Source organism: Bolinopsis microptera, chromosome 12 (genome assembly GCF_026151205.1).
Source record: "Bolinopsis microptera isolate Bmic1 chromosome 12, MBARI_Bmic_1.0, whole genome shotgun sequence".
Classification (NCBI taxonomy): Eukaryota; Metazoa; Ctenophora; class Tentaculata; order Lobata; family Bolinopsidae; genus Bolinopsis; species Bolinopsis microptera.
This window is the reverse complement of record NC_087083.1, coordinates 6,544,480-6,569,216: the sequence shown is the minus strand read 5'-3', so window position 1 is coordinate 6,569,216 and position 24,737 is coordinate 6,544,480. Positions and strand designations below refer to the sequence as shown.

The 24,737-nt window shown below is 37.0% G+C and overlaps 3 protein-coding genes across 3 annotated transcripts; all 3 read right to left on the bottom strand.

Moving 5' to 3' along the window:
* Window positions 1-37: 37 nt before the first annotated feature.
* Window positions 38-13,130, bottom strand: LOC134824591 (lupus La protein homolog A-like). The gene is made up of 10 exons (XM_063836496.1): window positions 13,126-13,130; window positions 5,119-5,280; window positions 4,681-4,816; window positions 4,168-4,301; window positions 3,794-3,944; window positions 3,521-3,653; window positions 3,087-3,176; window positions 1,736-1,866; window positions 1,496-1,580; window positions 38-479 (listed from the first exon to the last, which is right to left on the bottom strand). The coding sequence occupies exons 2-10, from the start codon at window positions 5,273-5,275 to the stop codon at window positions 321-323; spliced, it is 1,176 nt and encodes a 391-aa protein (XP_063692566.1). The 5' UTR covers window positions 5,276-5,280; window positions 13,126-13,130; the 3' UTR covers window positions 38-320.
* LOC134824590 (uncharacterized) lies at window positions 6,286-11,799 on the bottom strand. The gene is made up of 11 exons (XM_063836495.1): window positions 11,788-11,799; window positions 11,471-11,577; window positions 10,072-10,268; window positions 9,761-9,852; window positions 9,154-9,398; window positions 8,608-8,939; window positions 8,392-8,450; window positions 7,986-8,117; window positions 7,511-7,766; window positions 7,200-7,309; window positions 6,286-6,984 (listed from the first exon to the last, which is right to left on the bottom strand). The coding sequence occupies exons 2-11, from the start codon at window positions 11,533-11,535 to the stop codon at window positions 6,595-6,597; spliced, it is 1,878 nt and encodes a 625-aa protein (XP_063692565.1). The 5' UTR covers window positions 11,536-11,577; window positions 11,788-11,799; the 3' UTR covers window positions 6,286-6,594.
* LOC134824592 (methionine aminopeptidase 1-like) lies at window positions 12,169-24,047 on the bottom strand. Its single transcript, XM_063836497.1, has 11 exons — window positions 23,942-24,047; window positions 23,732-23,810; window positions 22,838-22,927; window positions 22,427-22,542; window positions 21,923-21,997; window positions 21,673-21,749; window positions 21,195-21,285; window positions 20,869-20,980; window positions 20,042-20,185; window positions 13,264-13,379; window positions 12,169-12,864 (listed from the first exon to the last, which is right to left on the bottom strand). Exons 1-11 carry the CDS (start codon window positions 24,035-24,037, stop codon window positions 12,754-12,756), a joined length of 1,107 nt encoding a protein of 368 aa, XP_063692567.1. The 5' UTR covers window positions 24,038-24,047; the 3' UTR covers window positions 12,169-12,753.
* Window positions 24,048-24,737: the final 690 nt, after the last annotated feature.

The following is a 24,737-nucleotide window of genomic DNA, read 5'->3' as shown; positions in this document are numbered from 1 at the left end:
TATCACTTTTTATGTAGAGATCAATTAAACGCATACGATCAAATAAAAGTAAAATTGAATAAATTATGAGAACGTGTTGAAATTATCATCATCACGGTTATCACCATCACGGTTAAAGTATAAAACTGATAAAACGGACCTAAATAAATTAAAACCTCTGCGTCACGCAATGTCCGTAATCTGCAGCGAAAACTGGGACATTCGACAAACATGTAAGACATAAGACATTTTGATGTTGCTTTTTGCAGGCAGAAATTTGTATTAACACAAACTGCGTTACAGTGCGTACTATTTCTCGTCTAACATAAACCATGAGAGTTCTAATCACGGCGGTACCTCTTGCCGCGTCCACCACGACCTCTGCCTCTCCCTCCTCGGGCTCCGTCAAACTTCCTCTTCCTGTTCTTCTTGTTGAAGAACTCTGCTTTTTCGTATGCCGATTTCTTCCAGTACTCCTCTTCTTCAGTGCCGTCAAGGACCTGTCCAGGGGAGAGTTAGAGATGGGACAGATTCTTTCTAGAATGGTAAGGAAAAAGGTCAGAATATCATCGGTTTAAGAAAATCGTCGGTGGTCAAAGTTGCAGTCCCCAAATGTATTGGACAAATTAGAAATTGAAGGCAGGAGGTTCGATAGTTCGAAATGTTGTGGCTGACCGTCGAAAGATGGTCACAACCATCAATGATTAAGAGCTTTTATGATGGACAAGGAAATAAAATTTTACTTCACAGGATTGAGGATGATGTCAAAACCTTAATGCGCGGAGTAAATAGTTTTGTTAGATCACACAAATTTATCACGTGATAAGAAAATTGTGTGCTTTACTTTGAAAAAGGTTCAATATTTGCGCGCGCGCCAGGCGAATCGGGACAAATTTTACTGCGCGTGTTATTGGACAGACTTCGTGTTCTTAAAAGACTTCGACAGTCGACAGATAAGTTTTAATACTTTCAACACTACTATTATATAATAAATAATATGAGGAAACAATGTAACAGAGTCAATATATTTTAATGTTGCCATGGGGTGCAGTGGCGTAACGAAGGGCCCTGCTGACCCTGCTGTGCAGGGGGGCGCCGTCTTAGGGGGGCGCCAAATCGTCGTTTGAATGTGGGACAATTTCGAAAACTTAACTAAAGTACTAGCAAAACTGCGCGTTTTGCTCTAGATACACACTTTTTTAGAGATTTTATCTGCGTATCCTCTAAAATCACCTAATTTGTTCAATTTTAGGGAGGGGCACCAAAAGGGGAGGGGGCGCCAACAGGGGGGCGCCTTTTCGGCAGGGGGGCGCCAACAGGCAACGTTACGCCACTGATGGGGTGGCAAGTCCCCATACATCGTGGTCCGGTAGTTTCATTGCGTCCTAATATATGACCTAATCTGACCTCTGGCGGCTGATCAGGTAATTTTCTAGTTACCATTCAAGCAAAGTTTACTGATACAGTAGCCCATGCGAATTTATTTCACACCGATGACGATGGAACACAGACTTACCACGGGGCTAGATTCTTTTCCTGATAGGATAAACTTTTCGTCCACTCTCACTTTCTCGAGAGCCTCTTGTGCACTACCTTCAAACCTGTTCAATAATTTGTTAGTCTAATTGGTTGTTCCAGTAAAAAACAAAAACTTTGTGAAACAATTCTTTTGCTCTGTCAATATTACCTAACAACAGCTATTTGCTCAACGTACAAATTGTTAAAAGTCAAGAATTGAGAACTTTTAAATATTAACCTGATATAAGCTTCAGGATCTCCCTTATTAAACGTGACCCACGATACACCGTGTCCTTCAAACAAGGTCTTCATGTCTTCTCTGCTGGTTTCTATGCCTTCTAATTCGCTGATCTTTAATATCTTACCTTTCTGCGAAACATTTCAACTTGTCAGTAATTATTTCAGTGAATGTTTTATTTGGGGGGGGGGGGGGGGGGGGGGGGGGGGGCAACGGTATAAAATGGAGACTTATTCTATGGAGAAAATGGAAAAACCTTTGAGTAATTCTCCATTTTATGCCATGAATTTTGGTCATTGAATTACGTATATGGCACCTTACTTGGGCACTCTAACATGTTTATTTAGGCATACCAGGCTCCGGCTCCTCAAAGCTCATACCAAGCTACTAGAGACTCATATGTTGATCAATAACTCCTAAATAAACATGTATAAATGCGGCTTCGTTTAAGCTCATTACGAAGTATCTAAAACTTTCAAAAACAAAGGGGCAGTTGCATCATTGAGTCAATACCGAAATCGTTCATTCATGCCATAAGAAAGCAGTGGCATAACGAAAGGCCCTGCTGACCCCGCTGTGCAGGGGGGCGCCGTCTTAGGGGGGCGCCAAATCGTCGTTTGAATGTGGGACAATTTCGAAAACTTAACTAAAGTACTCTAACAAAACTGCGCGTTTTGCTCTGGATACACACTTTTTTAGAGATTTTACCGGCGTATTCTTTAAAATCACCTAATTTGTTCAATTTTAGGGAGGGGCACCAAAAGGGGAGGGGGCGCCAACAGGGGGGCGCTTTTTTCGGCAGGGGGGCGCCAACGGGCAACGTTACGCCACTGTAAGAAAGGTCTGTGCAAAATTAAAGGAGTATCTGAAGATTTGCAGGTCCATGAATAACTCCAGACTATTAACAATATACAATATACAATATACAATATACAATATACAATATACAATATACATCATACAGTTATGAGTTAAAACATTGACCATTGTTCAATATCATTGCATAATATTATTCATAACAGATAAACGACAAATAATTATTTAGCGCCAAACAGCAATTACTGTCTGAATGCTAATGGACAGTGTATATGTTACAAAATATCATTGTACATTCCCTACATTGTATGTAATGTACATAGCACATTGTGTACTGTACACATTTTCATGATAAAACACTTTGATTACACAGTAATTAACCCAGTCTGATGGTTCTGTAAGAGTACCATAATAGTCACATAGTTTCAAGTAATAGTAATATATAATCATGTATCAAACTGTGCATCGGTCCTTCAATTAAGTGATTTTATTTAAATATTCTAAGGGGATCTTATTGAGTGGTAAATTAGTTTACCTCGTATTCAACATGTTCTGGTACTTCATGTTTCACTTCAGTTCCTCCCATCTGGGCCTCTCGTTTTACGTTCTTCTCTTGCTTCACGTTCTATTTGATTCGTAAGTTAATGAGATAATTGATCGTTAATGAGATAATTGACTGTTAATGAGATAATTGACTGTTAATGAGATAATTGACCGTTAATGAGATAAATGACCGTTAATGAGGTCGAATGTTTTATAGACAACGTCAACATTGACATATTTTATTATCATACAGCGATCGTAATGCTAATCGATAGTTCCACTTCAATTAACTATCCATTTGCTATAATCCCAATCGTAAACTTCGAAAAAAACTGGAATTTAAATATAAACATTTTTATCATACAGATGTGAGATTGATTTATCATAATTATGTATTATTTTAGCTGATGAAAAACAAATTGTGACCTGGTTTTTAGATTTAAAGTAGTCGTTTCTACTCATAATAAGCAGGTTATCAGATTCTGGGGTGAACTTCAGTTCTTTAGTGGCAACCATTTTATCAGCATCAGCCTGCTCCACAAATTCTATAAACACCGAACTGAAAAGAATTGATTTTAGTCGACATTTTAGTTGAATTCTTAGTTAACAATGAGGTTTATGAGCTGCAGCCTGCCAAGTATAAATTATTATACTTTTAATGGTAAAATACTTGAAATGAAATGAAATATAATTGTTTACCCCTTGAACTCAGAATCAGCGTTCTTCCTCAGTTTAACATAGCTCATTTTTCCGAACTGCGAGAACAACTCTTCTGCCTTGTCGATGGTTAGATCGAGTGGCAGTCCTTTCACGTAGACTGTCTTCAGGTTGTTGGCTAGTTTCAACTCATCTGACAGTTTATGTGTCAGTAAAAAGGGAGATCGGGTCTCAATAAGAGAACGGGTCTCAATAAGAGGACTGCATCATACCTTGGCAGCCGGTAATTTTCATATGGCCCGGAGTCAGCTGACCCTAGGAGTAGGGACCAGAGAATCATCAACAAATATATCATTAGATGATTTAACTTTAAAATAAACAAAACTGAAAGTAGAAACCAACAAAACTGAGACTACCTGTGTTTTTAGGAAGAGGTTTGTCCGGGTTCCGTCTGACTTTATTCTTGTCTTCGTTGATAACAAGCAACTCACTGCCACTATCTTCAATAGCTTTAGCTATTTTGGGCTTATCAGAACAAATACTAGCCAGCCTACAGGAGAGTTGTTGAAAATTTAGAAACTTAACTTCTAAGTTCAAGGCCTACTATTTTTACGACTAAAATATTACATAATATTCTCTCTCCTTTATTAAACGGAACTTGAAGCAAAACAACTGTGCACTAAACTTGTGATAGCACAATTATAAAGGAATTGGCATATCAAAATTAAATACTTAAATTAACTAATTTTAATTCTAAGCTCTAACTACCAAACAGCCTAATTGAACAATTTATCAAACAAAATATCGAAGTGATTTTCCTAATGATAACGGAAAATGAGGCAAGAAAATTTGGTAAGTCATTTTTTGGCACGTGATTTTAGAGTAATTTTAGAGTATAACAGTTTGAAATGATTTAAAAAAGATTTTACCTCTTGAAGTTGAGCATAGTGTCGAGAGGTATCCAGCCGTTATCAAGAGTAACTTCTCTTAACATGAATCTGTCTTGCGGTAGATTCCTGTCTCCAAAATAATACTCCAGCTGTTTGACTACTTTTGCTGCAACATCTGCGGCATGTTTCAAAGTCAAAACACTTACAATGTTTAGAGACTAAATGAAAAAGGTCGCTTAGAAAGTTAGAACGACTGCACAATCTATTGGGTGAATATCAATTCTATAGCCCATTGGTGTAGTTTTGCTCATTGAAGAGGTAATCCTTTATACTTCAGTTTAGTCTGAAAAATAAGTCCGAACGAAGTTAAGGTAAATTTCAGATTGTTTGATTTGAAGCTTTCCATAACCAGGATGTGAATATAAAACGACTAAAAAACTGAGAGTGCTATCCTATCGTGGGCCTTCTAAAACATACGTGATTCGACCACTACATTGTCCGTAGTGATAGGTTCCAGCTCTTCCTTCTTTACTTCTCCAGCATTTTTGCTCTCTGTGTCGGCTTCAGTCTTCACCGGGGTCTCGGCTTCAGTCTTTAGGGTGTTGGGGACATCATTTTCTGTTGCTGCAGTCATAACGGCTAAGAGGAAAGTTTGCTTTTTACTTGCTCGATATTAAATAAACATACTCATTTTTAGACTATATTTTATAGAATTTATTTATAAATAAATTCTAACATTTATTACACGCTTGGACATTAAAATATATACCCAACGAAGATGTACATTTCATTCAAGCGAGACTTAGTATGGAAATATCAAGATAATGCACTTCTATAACAGTTCTCAATTTATGGACAAACGTTAGTATGAAAATATCAAAATTATGCAATTCTATTATATCGGTTCAGACATTATGGGCGAATATTAGGAATATCATCAAAAGCTAGGTGGAAATAAAATGTTTAGGGCATTTAAAAAACATTCTACAGTAGATAACGCTCTCACTAAGTGTAGTTCATTCTAAAGTTAGTAAATAAAGTGAATTCTGCCCCTGAACTTTCAGTGCAACATACATACTATTCACAAAAAGGTTACATCCTTTACTAGAAAGATATCTGGCTGCCGTGTTCTCCAGTACTGGGACAGGCTGAAGAAGCTTAAGTTGATGTCCCTTCAGAGGCGGAGAGAGCGTTATTCTATTATTCATGTATGGAAAATTCTTAATGACGTGCTCTAAACGATACGGGTTTCGAGTTCAAGTCACATCAAAGGGATGGTATTAAGGCAGAGATCCCAGCCATGAACAAAAACGCACAGTTGTCGGTAAGAACAGATTACGACAACAGCTTTAGAGTTAGAGCAGCTCAGCTCTTCAACGTGCTCCCATCGGAGCTCCGGAGTATCACATTGCTAGACAGTTTCAAAGCTGGTCTAGGCAGATTTATGGAACAGTACCCAGACACACCACCGGTTCCGGGCTACACTCCGACAAACGATAACTCAATGCTGAGCTGGAGGAGGACGCACTCGATGCAGTTGTCCTGAGCACGCCCTGCCAAACTCACCAAAACGTACCAAAACGTACGTACTAAATCTTCATTTACTGTGCTGTGATGAAGTTTCAACATTTGTAGACTAGAGTTAGAAAAGGAGATCTTATAACAGATCCGAGTTCAGCGTCGATATAAGAACAATATACAACAATCAACATAAGCCAACACAACAATCAACATAAAAGTGGGGTCTTTCCTGATCCCACTTGGCAAATCCGAAACAAAAGTTATGAAATTTAAATAAGAATTCATGCACCAAACATGTTATGATAAAATTAGGGAATATCATAACCTTTCATAACTTAGATCTGAGCGGTGATTAATAAACAATGTGCATCTGTACGTTTAATGTTTTGAAATAAACAATATGATAAAATATAACACAATAAAAATAAAAAGTTACGTTTTACTTTTAATGATAGATTTAAACATATTAAAACTCCTAACAGGATCGTTAACACTCTCCCCGATCCTTGCGGAATACTCCTTAATACACTCCTTCACCACACCATATTGGACGCCGTGTCTCTTTAAAATAGTTTCCACGAAATTATCATGCATGGTAGCGCAGCGCGTGTCATGGAAAGGGCGCTGCACCCAACAAGCACAATACTCTGATATCAGCTGCTCGGAGCGCGTGAAATTGGTTTTGTGTGAGCGCAAGTTGGTTGTAATGCGGGATACATTGTCTGATCTCTGGTGTTGTAAGCCTAACAAAGGTCCACGTATCTGTCGGAGGGGAACTCCAAAGCGTCTCATATTGGGGGCAATTGAGGGATCTTGTTGGACCTGGAAAATAAGTAGGGGTTACTAGACCCAGTAGTTACCAGAACCAGTAATTACCAGAAATAGAACCAGTAGTTACCAGAACCAGTAATTACCAGAACCAGTAATTACCAGAACCAGTAGTGAGTACGAGTTGGTTACCTGATCCTAGATAACATGTTCATTGTTCATCATTTGCAAAATAACAAACAATTAATTATCTAAATCCTATTACTAACCTTAAAACTCCTTGTCAGGTTGACAAGAGGCACAGTGAACTGTCCTCTGGGAGCACTCATCAGTGGCAACTTATTTTTAGGTTTCTCAATTCTGTTAGACAGTGTTCTGCCTGTTTAGAAAAGAGTTTAGTTTGAGAAAATGGGTCAAAGAACGACAGAATACCCAGAGCCCTTTTAATGATACTAAAACTGGTGGGGATGAAACAAATTATTTTGGACGTGGCAAAATCGGTACAAAACCCCTGTTAGTTCCAAAACTATTTGTTACCCATTTTATCGACATTTTCAGTTAATAAAATAAATAAATGTACCTTGATAGAAGGGTCGGGCAGTCTTATTGAACACCTCCGGAAGCCCAGTATTTTTACAGGCATCTTTATAGTCCATCTTACTGCTCATTTTACTGAGATGATGCAATGCTGTTCCGGACATACGAAACTTTGATTTCCGGAAATAAAGAACTCTTTTAACGTCGCCAGAGTCCGTGATGATCTCATGGAAGAGGGATAATTGGGAGGGAGGGAGCGAGGGGTCTCGGTCTGCGTCAAGTGGGTCTTCTTCTTCCAGCTAAAAAGATAAACTTTACAGGTTGCGACAGAAAATTTGTGACTCTGCATTATCATACGTTCGCTAATTTGAGGAATATATCAAATCAAATAATAACGATGTTTATTGTTTTCGAATGAACGTTACTTTTCGCAGTTTACAATAACGGTTTTGTCATAAAGGATTTAGTTCCACAGTACGAAACATTGCCAATTATAATTTAAAATATTAATAACAAACCTCATCCGGAGAATCAATATCTTCAACATAATTCCCGATCATGTCATCATGTCCCAACTCTAATTCTGCTTCTCGTCCCTCCTTTTCCACTACCTGCTCCAGAACATCTCCATCTCCAACCTCTACTTCCGCCTTTGAATGATAAATGTTTAACATTTAGTTTTGAGCGACTGCTCTTTCATAAAAAGTTTTATTTTTGTTCAAAATAGTCACACTTTCTACGGTACACCATGTATTAATGCTTTTCAAACAAAGTTACAACGAATTATTCATGTAGTGCATCCTGGGTTTGGACAAGATATGCCCGTTTAAAATATTTCCATCACGCGACGTTACATTACATATTTCTCAGCCTTTGGACATGATACTGATACAACGCGTGATTAAGTGATTAAATAATTATTACCTGAAGTTCGTCAAACTCTTCGCCATCTATTTCAGGACACGTCTTTGAAGGCAGATCATCTGAATTTATAAATATTTTACCGTCCAAATACTTCAAAGTTCAGACCATTCAGAAAGTTAAGTTTGGGGTTAGTGGATCTTCAAAATTCAATGATAGTGATACATGTAGATTGTAGTGCATCAAAACAAGAAACATTACAGCTGACTGTAATATTACCTTCTAAGTCCATGGGCAGAGGCAAATAATCGTCTCCCACATCCACTCTGCAACTACTTCTTTTAGAGGGGGTACATTGTAGACCAGTTGGTGTTCTGCTAGACTGCCTCTTATCCGGAGTTCTCTGAAATCTGGAACTTGTACTGAGCAAGCTATCTGATGGTTCACGCAGAGTTGGTCTGAGTGTGGTATCTAGTGGCGGAGAGCGATCAGTGTCCTCATCATCATCAGACGGTGTGTTGGGGATGGAGGGTGGTGAGGGGGCTGGAGGGGGGAAATCATCATCTGCACTCAAGTAGTCCGACGAGGAGGGGCTGTTGTTGTGCGAAACTCTGGTTGGTTGGTTTGGTATTATATTGGTGATAATGCTTTCGAACATGTTGCCATCGAGCTTGATATTATGGCTGCTAGGTATGTTATTGAGGAAAGTTAAGTTTGAATTATACCCGTTTGGTTTCAATACAAATATTTTGGCAGGTCCTAACCATAAAATTGATTAGAAATTTATATTAAGTTTAGTTTATTTCACAAAAATCTCCTACCCACCTGAGACCAGAATCTTGATAATATGGAGTATGGCATGTTGGGGAATATGCCTTATCGCGAGTAGGACGTGAGGGAGAATATCTCGTATCCGCATTGTCAATATCCGTATCTTCCTGATCGTACTGGACAGTGTGTGTTGGGGAATACTGAGAATTCTCTAGCTGATCCCCGATAGACTCCATCTTAGTGATGGCGACTGAGAGGGGAGGCGGTGGAGGAGGAGGAGGAGGGATACCGGCCTCGTCCTGAAGGGATTATTTAGAGTTTGAAATAATAAATTGAAGTTTAAGAACACCACTATTAAGATAAACTTCTACTCAGCAGTGTTTAATCTAGTCATCCAAGAAACTATCATGATAAAAGTTAGGACTGCTTGAAAATAATATATGGTTCATACGAGCGAAACTTTTTAAAGAAAAAAGGATACACTCCTGATAATAATAAACTTTCTCTGGTCTAAAATTAAGGAAAAGTAATGAACTTAAACGAACTACGTTTGGAAGACAATTTCTTCGTTTCACAGCGCTTATATAGCTCGTGGTTGCTGATCATTTCAGTAGGCCAGTATATATGTTTCAAGCTTTTCCGTTAAGTAAAAACTCCTTACCGGATAAAAGAGAGGTGGCAACTCTAAACTTGATTCCGAGGGAAAGTTGTAATCTTCAACAACAGTGCTGTTATAATCCCAGGCATCTCGACCTTTAGGGACAAGTCAACAAATTATAATAACGTAATCATGGTCAATAACATACTATTCAGGTAATATATTGTAGACTTGACAATTTTTGACAAGTTATTGCGATTCAAGTAATTGACTGCCTCCTGCTAAACCAAGTGCAAAAACTTAAAACAAACTTAATTCATCACCATCCACCATGCCCCGCCCCGAGTCTAAAAAAAATAAGTTTTCCGTTTTACCTATTGTTATATCATTGAAATAGGATGTTAGCTGTGCCGGATTTAATGTTCCTGTGATATCAAGGAAAGCTTTGTCTAATTTCTCTCCGAGAATGTCGAACCGCTCAGGAACGTATGCAGGGGTGATTTTATCGAAAGAACTTTGGTCTGTGATCCAGGTTTTTGCATATTGTCCATCGTCCAATTTGACCTTCCAACTGCACAGAGTTCGGATGAATTAGAATAAATCAATGATAAACGGGCACCATTGGTAGGTTACATAATAAATTTTGTTTTAAGGAAAATAATGAATTAATTAACCGTCATGATAATTATAATAATAAATATATTATAATAGTTGCTTTTATGCTTTTTTATAGTTGCTGTTTATAGTACTCTATATAATGGTTATTCCGTAAATGGATATATGTGCATGAGGGTACAATGCAAATCAACAAATACAAACTGATACATAGCAGTTTTATCGACAAAAAGTAACTCGAGTCATAACCATAAAAACTCCGAGACTTTTCGTCACAATTACATGAATGCGTAAATGCTAAAGAAAATCGTAATCTTTTTCTCTCTTACGAGTGGGTCGATCATATAATTTGATTGTTGGGGATGAAGTGAGAGTCTCCACTCAGTGTTTAAAACAAATAGTTGTCGACGTTTCGGCACAAGCCTTCGTCATGGACGAGACGTTACAATAATTTCTTAGTTCTTACATAGCTGCAATTTACAATTTTAAAATTACTATCAATACCGTGAAATAATTTACAAAAATCTATACAATTACAAAATTCAACAAACAATATAATAACGTGAAATGATTTTATTACAGAAAATCTATAAAATTCAAAAATAACTAGCAATAATACCATGAAATAACGATTACAAATTTTTTGTTTCAAATTATTTTTTTCAAATTATAAAAGAAACAAAAGTAGAGCTGAAGAGATCAGTTATTTAAGAATATTCAAACGTAACAAAGTATGAACAATATGATGAAATATGAACTTAACTACAAAAGTTTACCACAATTACTCCTTAATCAAATTAAGTGTACAAATTTTAATAACTAGGTTAACTACAAAATTATTACATTAATTTCCAAGTGTATTTTATCCGATCTCCCTCATTTATGGACTCAGATAACTGTGTGTTTATTTCTGGATTTACAAGTTTAATAAGTACGAACTGCTACAATTGACGGTCCACATAATCTTTACATCTTTTGCGTACTATAAATTGAAACGGTATATATGGGATTGGAATACGCGAATGTTTTCCAATGGCCGTTGATTTGTTGTCACTCCAACCCCAAATATACCGTTTCAAGATTGTATCCGATAATCTAGATTTAAAAACGTCATGAATTCTGATTATGTAAGCAAAAGAATGTTAGGAATGGACTTACCCGTGAAGGAAAATATCGATAGTAGCTCTGGGTATGAGATGATGTTTAGATTTCACTGCACACATGCTCGGCTTCTTAGGTGGAGGAGGAGGTGGCACGTCAGTTCCCTGAGAAAGAAGACGTGCAGTCGGTACAAAATATAAGGGATTATCAGGCAATCCCAGGAAATCCCAAAACCTACTTTTGTCATTGAAAGTACTCTGTTAGAGCCCACAACCCATGGGATCTGTTGAACAGCATTCAATTTGGGGGGGGGGGGGGGGGGGGGGAGGAACTTTATAAAGTGTAGTTTCCTTGGGCCGGTAATTAGAGGTTACCTCATTGTGAGTGCTGGGTAATTACAATGAGATAATTAGAGGTAATTAGAGGTAATTAGAGGTTCCACATACCTCATTGTGAGTGCTGGGTCCATCTCTAGCTCTTTTCCTCTCGTAGACCTGATAGACCATGTTATACCGTACAATCACATCGTTTTTATTTCAGGACTCACTTCTGTATTCGTAGGGTCATGAATGCTGAGTGGTGTATTGAGACTGAGGAGACTGAAAATTCTATTTTATTTGTTGATGCAAATATCAAAATTCTTTAACATGACAGTACGGTTCAAATTAAATGGATTATAATTTGATGAACCGAAATGAAATGCAGCTTATAATTCGTGACCACTTAATCAAAAGTTACAAAAATCTAAAGCACACTTCACAGTTTTGGAACAAAATTAGGTAAGAAAGTCATTTAAAACAACGTAAAAAACGCCCTAAAAATGTTCAACAGAACAGAGTACAGTAATATTTGATATTCAGACAACTATCAAATTGGAACGATTTATAGGGTTATTTATACACCTAATACCTAGCATCTCCTTTACCAGAGTATTAGCTGTGAACTTAAGTTATCGAACTATTAATCGATCATTACCTAAGAATCATAGTTCAAACAGAATTGGAATCAGTTAATTTCTCAATCTCATGTCTTTTGTCAATTGCCCTATTTTTAACCCAGGCCCATCATGTAAGGATTTTTAGTACATCGCAACTCATCATTATATACCTTATCGGACTGTATTTGAACGGACATTAAATAAAGGTAGCTAAATCAAAGACATTAAATAAATGCCTTCGAGCGTTCATTTTAATCTCCGTTCAAAATTATGTCCGTTCACGCAATGTCCGGTCAAATAACGTCCGATAAACTGACAAAAAACTTGATTATAATTTAACTAAAGGAGGCGACTAAACAAAAGCTGCTAATTATGTCCACGCTTTTCAAACAAAGAGGATGTATTACAAGCTGTCCATGAAGTGTGGCTGTCCTTCTTTTCTAGCAGTGAGGATGTCTACTCCGGTTTCTGTGACTAAGAGCGTGTGTTCAAACTGTGACGACCTCTTTCCGTCCTGTGGTTCAAGAAGAAATTATTATTATATCGGGTCTCGATCGCCTAGGCATCAAACCTTGGCAATCGGTAATTTTCCTCTGGCCCGGAGTCAGCTGACCCTAGGGACCAAAGGATAAAGGCGTAGAGACTATGTGTATCTACAAAAGTGGTTGTTTTTACAAGAGACAGGGCTTGCAACGCAAGGGAAGAAAAACGGGAGAAACAATCACAAAGTACATATTATATGACCTAGCAAATAGAAATTCAAACAATCCTACACCACAATAAATGTTTATTACATAATAATAATTATTATTATTGTATTGCTGTGTAAATTTGATTATAATTCTACTAAAATTGACAACTCTAAAATACACATCAGATATACTCAGGAGTATCAGTAATCAGGAGTACTCACAGCGGTGACGGCGGTCCAATCATCAGGCCAGAGGTTATCCCTCCACACTCCTTCGTTAATCATGGGTTCTATAGTAAAACAGTGGCCAGGCTTCATTATACCTATAGCTTTGTTCTCTGAGATAAAATAGTCGGGTTAGTTTATCACAAGAAACCAAACCAAATTTCCAACCGATTCAGATCATAGTTCATACGGTCTTTGAAGGATGCACACAAAAATGTACGCGAAATTAAACAAACAAGAATTTCGCCGCGGTAACACCACGCACGATCAAATTTCCCTACTGCCTACAATGTAATTGTTCTACTTTATTGTATCCCAGAGTGGTGTTTGGCGCACGTGATAATCGTTTATATTATATTAGGCGTGCAGAACTTGTAAAATTCTGCGCGCATCTGAAGTGTCGCCGTCGATCTGTATGTGGTTTGGTTGTAGATCATTTCATTTTTGCGCGGTTTTGTTTCGTGTTAACGATGCGTATCATGTCACGTCATATTATTGCATCGTATGCCAACTTTATTGACTGTAATCAACTATTCTGTTTTATGCTTACATCTACAGCACCATCAACTATCGACTATCGAGCCTTTGATTTTATATAGGATTCTTTAAAAGCATACCGCAATCTTGATCTTAGTTGCTCCTTGAATGTAAATGTAAAGTAACATCTTTTGTCAACTATGTTTTCGCTTTTTACCATTAAGTGTCGATCAACTGTTAAGTAATCAGCAACGAGTTTATCAGCTGATATCATAATTTAATTTGTTTCGACTTGCTGAATTTTATCACTCGGTAATTTATTAAGCTTGTTTCACCAAAATAACACTTACATTGATGATTGATCCGCTCTGATGACTAATATGCTATATTAATGAATAAGAGTGAATTGTAACCCGATGGAAACCTGTGTAACAGTCGTCAAGCACCAAAAACTGGTTGCTATGCCTGTAATTAATTAACACATAACAGGCGTCGCGCGCGCAAAATAGACTCCTTTTATACACATAATTATAGGAGAGTGGTCTATATTGCGAAGGAGCAGACTTTTGTCATCATCGTAGGACCGTCGGGCCACCTCATATATCCAAACCCGATTACTTATTCCCTACGATCTTTTTGCCTTCGGCAAGAGCAGGGAAAAAAATTGAGTTAGAGAGATCTGAAATTTTACAGGGCGTCTAGACGTTCACTAAATCGACAGCAAAAAAAAGTATCAAGTTTCAGGAGCATCGTGAAGTGGGTTTTCCAGAACCCCTGGCCCTATTTTACCACAGATTGTCGTGATATATACATATGCATATATTCAGGGATAGACGCTTTGCCAGTCAAATGTAGTCAATTCTTCAATTGTAGCCTGAATTTAAGTGTCCGTAGCTTCAAAAGTATAAAAGATACAGCCATTTCCGACCACAGGTCTTAAAGATAATTGTTTACGCTTAAGTTCAAATTATATTTTAAAAAATGACGTCATTATCACCACTTAATGACGTCAACAAGTTAACCGTTTTTAAAACTATATTTTTGACTAAGTAACATTTTTTCAAATCGATTTTACACCATTATAGTACAGACAGATCCGTCTGAAAAAATCGATCTGCTGACACACGAAGCTTTCGGAGGATTTTTGACGTTTTTGAGTCCCATTAGGTGCCCTTTATGGCTGACCAACTTTTCCAAACTTTTCCACGTGTCTTAAGGCCACTTTTTGCCACTTTACCACTTTTTACCACCTTTCTTGTTTGTCGAATATCTTTAGTTGTGAACATCGTAAAAGGTTGCGAATCAATCGAGTGTGTTCATATTATCAGGAAGAAAAACTTTTGTTGAAACAATTTTTACGTCAGATAATAAGTTAATTGGATAATTATCGATTAACTAATTAGCAAAATTCTAAAAAATTTTATTGGCTAAAAATGATCGGAATAGCTTAAAACACGGAGAAAAGTAGTTTTTAGAAAAAAATTTGAAAATTGTTCACTTACATTTTTTTTCGAGACTTGGAAACATTTCGAAAATTCAAAATATTTTTTTCCGCCAAAAGTGATCAAATTGCATGAAAAGCGGAGAAAAATGATTTTCAAAAAAAACTTAGTCAATTTTTCGTTTCAAGAATACTTAAATCACCAATATTTGTAGTTGGAGTTCAGTAAATCTCGGCAGATTTTAGTAATAATCAGGAATTACTAACTCTAAGTGGAAAGGTCTGAAACTGAAAAACGTTAAGTTTAACCATACGATCGCGATATAAGAGTTTCATAACTAATTACAATACAGCCTTATCGATTTTCACAGAAACTGCACCAATGGCACAGTCGAGATCGAAACGATAGCCTGCTGTACTGTCATTTCATTGATTTCAATGATGAATCAGTGGGGTTAAGATAATCACATTTGTAATAAATAAGACATCTCTGTACCGTCAATAATTGTGCTAATCTAAACCGGCTTACCTGTATTACCAGACCTCTTCTTTTCCTCAACAATCAAACCAAGTTGTTCATATCGCATTTGGTGGGCGATGTAAGTAGTAATACATATCGAGCTATATTCAATCACAATACGACACAGTACGTGTATATTATATGGCTCTGAATGAGGTTTATGAAACGCTTTATACCGTGAGAAACTCGGTATAGAGAGGTTTTACAGTTTATCACGAAAATGTCTACTTGGTCTCATGGCTCATCAGTGGCGTAACGTTGCCTGTTGGCGCCCCCCTGCCGAAAAAAGCGCCCCCCTGTTGGCGCCCCCTCCCCTTTTGGTGCCCCTCCCTAAAATTGAACAAATTAGGTGATTTTAGAGAATACGCCGGTAAAATCTCTAAAAAAGTGTGTATCTAGAGCAAAACGCGCAGTTTTGCTAGTACTTTAGTTAAGTTTTCGAAATTGTCCCACATTCAAACGACGATCTGGCGCCCCCCTAAGACGGCGCCCCCCTGCACAGCGGGGTCAGCAGGGCCTTTCGTTACGCCACTGTGGCTCATTTACAGTTCGAAGAAGGGCAAGAACAGATCAGGGAAACTGAGGAACAGCCAGGTCCAGGAAGCAAGTGTAAATACACCTTCCAACATCTACTGTGACTGTTTTGTATTGTACTGTATACCGCTTCATTTGCGGGATACCTCAAATCACCCTCATATGTCAGGGTCGGCTAAAAGTAAAATCAACAAGGGTAACATACGGGAAAGGGTAAGATTTAGATACGAGTACAGTGTCGGGCAAGGGGTAGTAAAGAACCGGTAATAATTAATTCAGTGAAATGTTCCACGAGAGTCAGGATATTTTGGAAATTGCTAATAGAGACAGATCCTGATCAGGAAGGATTGTTAATGTTATTGAGGATGTTGATTTGAAATCCGGACGTCGTGAAGTAAAAATACAGGTTCTTCCCGCAGGATATTCGGGGCCCATGATGATCAGCTCGGGATTAATGTAGGACAGATCGAAGACTAATAACTGAACCCAATTGAACCTAGTTCCCACTAACCAATCAGCTTAATTGGTTAGGGTTAGGGTTAGGGTTAGAGTTAGGGTTAAATGTCTAAATTGGGTTCAGTTGTCCGGTAGCCCGCTCTTGCGAGTTGACATTCTAAGCTTTCTGGTCTTTTCTTGCCTTCTTTGAGCTGTCAAAGAGCCATGAGACCAAGTAGACGTTTTCGTGATAAACTGTAAAACCTCTCCATATCGGGCCTCTCACGGGAGAAACGAGAAGTGCACGGTATAGAACGTTTCATATACCTCATTAAGGGCCATAATATAATATACACGTACTGTGTCGTATTGTGATTGAATATAGCTCGATATGTATTACTACTTACATCGCCCACCAAATGCGATATGAACAACTTGGTTTGATTGTTGAGGAAAAGAAGAGGTCTGGTAATACAGGTAAGCCGGTTTAGATTAGCACAATTATTGACGGTACAGAGATGTCTTATTTATTACAAATGTGATTATCTTAACCCCACTGATTCATCATTGAAATCAATGAAATGACAGTACAGCAGGCTATCGTTTCGATCTCGACTGTGCCATTGGTGCAGTTTCTGTGAAAATCGATAAGGCTGTATTGTAATTAGTTATGAAACTCTTATATCGCGATCGTATGGTTAAACTTAACGTTTTTCAGTTTCAGACCTTTCCACTTAGAGTTAGTAATTCCTGATTATTACTAAAATCTGCCGAGATTTACTGAACTCCAACTACAAATATTGGTGATTTAAGTATTCTTGAAACGAAAAATTGACTAAGTTTTTTTTGAAAATCATTTTTCTCCGCTTTTCATGCAATTTGATCACTTTTGGCGGAAAAAAATATTTTGAATTTTCGAAATGTTTCCAAGTCTCGAAAAAAAATGTAAGTGAACAATTTTCAAATTTTTTTCTAAAAACTACTTTTCTCCGTGTTTTAAGCTATTCCGATCATTTTTAGCCAATAAAATTTTTTAGAATTTTGCTAATTAGTTAATCGATAATTATCCAATTAACTTATTATCTGACGTAAAAATTGTTTCAACAAAAGTTTTTCTTCCTGATAATATGAACACACTCGATTGATTCGCAACCTTTTACGATGTTCACAACTAAAGATATTCGACAAACAAGAAAGGTGGTAAAAAGTGGTAAAGTGGCAAAAAGTGGCCTTAAGACACGTGGAAAAGTTTGGAAAAGTTGGTCAGCCATAAAGGGCACCTAATGGAACTCAAAAACGTCAAAAATCCTCTGAAAGCTTCGTGTGTCAGCAGATCGATTTTTTCAGACGGATCTGTCTGTACTATTAAGGAGTAATTTTATTCAAAATTTGAGGCCTTGTTGAAGTAAGATAATTGTTCAAGCATTCTGAAAATTTACCGAAAATAGTCCCTAGCTTGCTCCTTCATAAAGATATTTGCCATTGAAGTTAGTGCTTTTTTAAATAATCATTTTATAAAAACGTCAATTTTGCGATTTAGTATTCTCTGGTGTTGAGCCATCTCTTGAATTGTTGAGCTCAGTTCTGCTTACTATAGGTCTATATTGTGCATTACTCATGAGGCTAGTTTTAAAGTTGAAAATTTAAAAGTTGCACACGTGGGAACACGCCCAAATTGATTATTGATATAAAATTGCTATAAAATCACTGAAAATTGCTATTTTAACGATTTTTATCACCTTTGGAGTCCCGTTGTGGTTTAAGTCATTTTTAAAATCGTTTGAAACTTTGCATGCTTATTAAAATATATAAGAAGTACACACATAATAAAAATCACGGCGATTCAACATTGTATGCGCACGTAACGCGAACGTCTGCTCAAAGTTTGCACGTGCGAAAGGTGAGAAGTTTGCTCATTCTTGATTTCGATTAGATTCTGCTTTCCCACGTTAGCATTATATATGAATTAAATGTTAACTTGAATGAGTATAAAGTGGTATATTCAGTCAGTGATCGACAGATTTGCTTACCTAAACACAAGGAAATATTTTCAAAGGTTAAATTTCGAAATCGTTGAAAATTCCTCCTTATTAATGAAGTTATCAGTTTAACATTTCGACTTTGTCAAGGACCCTGAAATTAATCAAAAAGAGATGATATTTGACCAAAACCCTTAATTGGGTAGAGTGGACACTGGACCGCTGCCAGTGTCTCTCTTTCCCAAACAAAAGGAAATGATAATATTTATATTAGTTTGAAAGACGATCAGTAAATGCAAAATGATACCGAGAATGAAATCGGTTGCTCGCTTTTCCCATTGATTAATGATTAACAATTATTGTAATATTATGTATATTAGGGGGAACTACCCGAAGGCAGCTGCATTCGGCAATAACGAATCAATAAACATCAGCTAATTTAAGGTCTATGAGGCCCAAGTAGTATCTATCCTCATGTATAACTCTAGTTGCTGGGGAATGCCTAAATCGTACTGGGACAAACTAGATGCATGTCACCGTAACCACCTCAGAAAGATCATGAATGTCAGCTGGCCACGCAGTATGATGTCCAAAGATACCCTATACAAACAGAGTAACTCTACCCCTATGTCTGAGCGTGCTGAGTTATCTAGGTGGAAGATGCTAGGACACATACTGAGGAGCGATGAAAGATCACCAGCTCAAGCTGCGCTGTGCTTTGCTGTCGAGATGTGTAGTGAAGTTGGTAGACTCGGGGCTCACAGACGTAACCTCCTACACCACCTGAAGGTTGACCTCTGGAAGCGTTTCATCTTGCTGGAGTCGTATGATGATATTCTTCATTTGAGAGAACTTGCTAGTAACCGTGGTTATTGGAGTAAATTGTTCGACTTTATACTTGAGTACAAGTCAATTTGACTTTTGGGACATATAATCTTACAAAGGATCACGTTTAGGTTCTAAATTATTTTAGGATTGTTGACATTTGTAAGATTGACATGTTTGATAATTGATAATAATTTAATTGGACACTAACTACCACCCTTATCCCGAAATATTAGGTATCGACCCGAAAGCAACCCAGAGACATTTGTACAGCATCTGATTGATGTAATTAATCGAAACTTATTACAATTCGTAAGCTGTAAATGAATGGGAAAAGCGAGCGACCGATTTCATTCTCGGTATCATTTTGCATTTACGGACGGTCTTTCAACCTAATATCATTTCCTTTTGTTTGGGAAAGAGAGACACTGGCAGCGGTCCACTCTACCCTATTATGGGTTTTGGTCAAATTATAAAATACGAAACAATTGGAGTAAGATTAACTAGCGTTCTTACTAACTGGTAACTAAGTTCTAGTTACTAATTGTTCACTAAGTTACTAACTAGCGTAATGGGGAACACTGGGAGCAGTATGGAAAAGCTGGTTGATACCATGACCACAGTAACTCCTGACCACACTAAAGCCACAACTGTTGATATACTTCTGTATAACCCCTCCTATATCCCTGTACTTTGCGCCTGGTTTAACTGAAACATATATAATAGTTAGCAACATAGAAAACTTTGACATCTAATTAGAATATTTTAAGAAAGGTACTGCGGCATATTTATACCTAAGCCACGAAAATTTGTCTTACAAATTTCGAGTTTTAGCAATTTCGAGCTTTTAGCGGTCAGCCATTTTTGGAGAAATGCTCACTCGAATAATTAGTTACCTTGTTTAATAGTTCTACTGAGAAATTAGTTACCTTGTTCAATAGTTCTACTGAGAAGTTAGTTACCTTGTTCAATAGCTCTACTGAGAAGTTAGTTACCTTGTTCAATAGCTCTACTGAGAAGTTAGTTACCTTGTTCAATAGTTCTACTGAGAAATTAGTTACCTTGTTCAATAGCTCTACTGAGAAATTAGTTACCTTGTTCAATAGCTCTACTGAGAAATTAGTTACCTTGTTCAATAGTTCTACTGAGAAGTTAGTTACCTTGTTCAATAGCTCTACTGAGAAGTTAGTTACCTTGTTCAATAGTTCTACTGAGAAGTTAGTTACCTTGTTCAATAGTTCTACTGAGAAGTTAGTTACCTTGTTCAATAGTTCTACTGAGAAGTTAGTTACCTTGTTCAATAGTTCTACTGAGAATTTAGTTACCTTGTTCAATTGCTCTACTGAGAAGTTAGTTACCTTGTTCAATAGCTTTACTGAGAAGTTAGTTACCTTGTTCAATAGCTCTACTAAGACTCTCGTAGCTCGCCTCAACAAGTTTCCTTCCAGCCTCATCCACATTTCCAACCAGGAATGTTTCGTTTAAGTCACCATGAAAACCATTCTGTAAAAACATCAGCTTATAATCACTGAAATACCAGTCATGATACCAGTCATGAAACCAGTCATGATGTCAGTCATGATATCAGTATCATGATATCAGTCATGATATTCTAGGTTAACACAGAATTGAAATTTTCAACAGTCAGAACTGAATCGTAGGCCCGGATGTAACTAACCTTACAAACAGTGTTATCATTATTGAGAATGTTACTTACTTTATAAACAGTGATATCAATGTTGAGAATGTCCCCATCTTCTAAAGGTCTTGTATCAGGTATACCATGACAAATCACCTCATTTACGGACCTAAAAATAAGTAGAGGTTAATAGTTGCCCACCCAAATTTTGTTACCAATGTCGAAAGCGCTATTGTGTTTACCAATATATCCTCAACTTCAAATGAACATGTCCATAAAGTAATTTAAATCATCTCATTACGTATTTCGTGAATTACAATACTAAATTTTGCCAAGTAATTGATTTTTAGTCATGCACAGCTATGTTAAACTTGTATAGTAATATTATTTATTAACTATATCTGTGACAGGTACTATTGCTTTAAAAACAATCTAATTCTAAAGCATGCTGAAATTCGAAAAAGAGAGAGGCATTGATAAATGTATAATAATTATTAATAATATGTATTTGGTTTGTTAATTATTGGGCACTATAATTAAAAGCATTAATACGTACGTACAACAAGATTTAGGAAATCCTCTGTAGTTCAGTGGCGAGGGGTAACATTCTCTTTCCACGCATGCTTCAAATACCTGGGTATTCTCAAGATGCGTAATCTATTACGATTCTAATTGTCAAGTGAATTAAACAATGTAATAAGTGAAATTGTAAGTATAAGTGAAGTGTATTCAGATTTCAGTTTTAAATATACTCTTAAAAGTAAAATTTATAACTCAATAACTCTCAATATAATAGTCAAACTTACAGCATCGTCGATTTCTTGACATGTGACCCCAACACGAACCATCTTAGCAGCAACGTCCAGCACTTCTCTCCCCAGCTGAAATATTTAATAGTCAATATGAAGTCAAATTGTAGTGTACACTTTGCAATATTTACAAGTATGATAGGTCCAATCGAACCAACGTCCGACAGCTACCACTCTTGCAAAAAAGTCCCAATTTGGGTCCCCCGGGATGTTAATTTTAATAGAGCTACATGTTAATTTTTTTTCAAAGCTTTGGTCACGTAGCGCCATGCAGCCTTGCGGGTTTTAACTGTATTTTTGTGGCTTAAAATTTGTCTCCTTGGTAGACTCAGAAACCGTGATTGTGGGTTAAACGAGCCAAAAGATCAAGAATCTTACTAGAGTACCCACTCGTAGTGTACTGTAAACATAGTACTATACTATATTATATTGACAGTTTCATGAAGAGAATTACAACGGAAACTTCTCCATCACAACAACCAATCTACAAAGGTAACATACTTTTCCAGCAAGTCGCATTCCAGCAATCTCCTCTGCGTTCAGCACTCTGATCTGACCTATTCCTCTACTCTCTATTTCTGATACCGGCTTACCATCCTCCGAATAATCTGGTTTTTCTTTACAAGGAAGGTTCACAGTTAGATTTCAGATTATAAATGGAAATTCAATAAAAATGATGATAGAATATTCATAAAATATTTCAACACTTATATAATGTGAAACTTATTTTACTTAGGGACATTCCAGCCAATTATCTTTGGCTGAGCGTCGACGACGCTTACCCCATGGCTGGTGGCTTAGCGGAGTATTGAACCTCCAGAAATGCCAGGGAGATTTACCATCTGAGCCACTCAGCTGTTAGATCTTTAAGGATTTCTAAAATTAAGGTTTAGTAGGTAATTAGGAAAGTACCGATATTCTTGGGCAGGTCAGTTCTGCGGGGGGCTTTTATGTGAGGTCTGAGGGGTCCAGTGTAGGAATAGCCTGGATACAGTGCACCTCCTGTAATATAAATTGAAATGAACCATGGATTGGTTAACTCAGAATCCCCTAAATTTTTAAAGGTAAAGTAGATCAAATTAGCTCATAAGTGTTCCTTTCAATTCTTAAAGTTAAAGATGTACATGAGGGGGGAGGCAAAAGTCAGTGCACATACAGTGGCCTTAATAGCTCAGTCAGTGAGTGCCTGATTGAGTAAATATTTTCTGGTATGACTTGCTATTACCACTCACTTGAAGAATATATCGAATCAAAGAATATTCATGTTCATTTTTTTCGAATGAAGGTTCATTTTCGCATTTATTTGATATCTTTGAATAATTGGATTGAGCTAAAATGTATTGGATCAATGTGTTTGGCCATTCAAATTACATTTGCCCTGAAAAAATGGGAGTTCTAGCTTTTCAGGTGACCAAGATATGAAGCATAACGAGTTTACTCATTACTTGTGATCAGGTGATTGGGTTGATACTAGATCCGCATTATGGGAATCGCAGAGAGCTTAATTACGGTGTCTTAGCAAGATATCACATGATTAGTGATAGGGTAATCATTGATAACCCAATTAATTTTGCTAAAATTTCTTGATAACCTTTACATAAGTTTGTCCCATCTTTGCAGATCATTGCCCCAAAAATCGATATTTCAAATTTTGGCGACGGAATCCTCGAATGAATAGTAACAGTATACCATCTGCAAAGTTACAAGTCTCAAATATGAAACACAGCGGTGGTATAAGACCCAACCTGTGTGCACTGACTTTTGGCCCCCTCTGTAATATTGTAAAATCATGAAAAAAAATCTCACCATTAGTTATAGTTTCTAAAACTGCCTTCTGTTGTTTGTGTTTTAATTTGTGATTACCCCAACTAGTTTTAAAACAAGCCTGAAAACAGAACAATTAATTAATCAGCGAGTTAGTGAGCAAAATCTATTGCCATTTAAATTGGTTTAAACGAAAGAAGCTTGTGGAAAAATACTATAGTTTTAAATCATTCCTTGTTAGGTCAACGTTACCTGATTGCAAAAGTGACTAGCTGGCAATCCAAGTTTTTTACAGGTTGGGCACTGTAAGGTTGCATTTTCCCCACATCCCTCACACTTATCAATCATATCCTTATTCTAGAATACAATATTGAGAAGAATAGTAAAGAGACATAATTAGACAATATTAGACGAAGAGAACGAGAAGGAAAAGAAGGACGAGTACTTGGAGAGAGTGTTGAATATGGAGAAGGCTACTTTCACCCCGGCTGTATTCCTCACATCTGGAGGAATGTCTAAAGAGTGAAAGCAGTTTGTCAACAGAGTAGCAGACCTCATTGCAAGAAAAAGGAAGGAGAGGTACTGTGATGTAGTAAGACATGTAAGAACCAGGATAAGATTTGCAATGTTGAGAACAACTCTGATTGCTCTACGAGGGTACCGAGGAAAGACTGTGGACACCAAACGTGAGATTCATATATATACTCGTGCTGGAGTCTCATTGAATCAAATTTGAATTAAACATAATTATTAAGTCTGAGCGTCTAAGTAAGTAAACAAATAAATGATTGAGTTTTAAGATACAAAATACAATCGTCTCAAAATCTCAAAACGATTAAGTAAACATGAGTTGCGCCCGTTAGACCGGACCATAGGCGGACCATGTGCATCAGTTTAGAGTTCGAATTGTAATCAAATTTACACAGCAATAGTAAATAATTTAGAGATGCTTCGATCAGCTGGGTAGGACATTCAAATCAGTCAAAAATTATGCCCTTCTAAGGACTAAAAATCAAAACATATAGTTTACAGATAATAAGTTAATGAG

Bases quoted from the DNA above. Each gene is read 5' to 3' on its own strand.
- LOC134824591 (XM_063836496.1), bottom strand. From the start codon at position 5,275: ATGACTGCAGCAACAGAAAATGATGTCCCCAACACCCTAAAGACTGAA. The intron at 4,817-5,118 runs GTATGTTTTAGA...AACATGCCGCAG, and splicing joins CAATGTAGTGGTCGAATCAC to ATGTTGCAGCAAAAGTAGTC. The intron at 3,945-4,167 runs GTAGTCTCAGTT...ATAAACTGTCAG, and splicing joins ACCTCTTCCTAAAAACACAG to ATGAGTTGAAACTAGCCAAC.
- LOC134824590 (XM_063836495.1), bottom strand. From the start codon at position 11,535: ATGTGTGCAGTGAAATCTAAACATCATCTCATACCCAGAGCTACTATC. The intron at 8,940-9,153 runs GTGGGTAGGAGA...CCAACCAACCAG, and splicing joins TATCAAGATTCTGGTCTCAG to AGTTTCGCACAACAACAGCC. The intron at 7,767-7,985 runs GTTTGTTATTAA...TTATCTTTTTAG, and splicing joins ATATTGATTCTCCGGATGAG to CTGGAAGAAGAAGACCCACT.
- LOC134824592 (XM_063836497.1), bottom strand. From the start codon at position 24,037: ATGATTGATAAGTGTGAGGGATGTGGGGAAAATGCAACCTTACAGTGC. The intron at 21,998-22,426 runs GTATGTTACCTT...TAAATATTTCAG, and splicing joins GAATGCGACTTGCTGGAAAA to CTGGGGAGAGAAGTGCTGGA. The intron at 13,380-20,041 runs GTTAGTAACTTA...ATTTTATCTCAG, and splicing joins CAGTGTTCCCCATTACGCTA to AGAACAAAGCTATAGGTATA.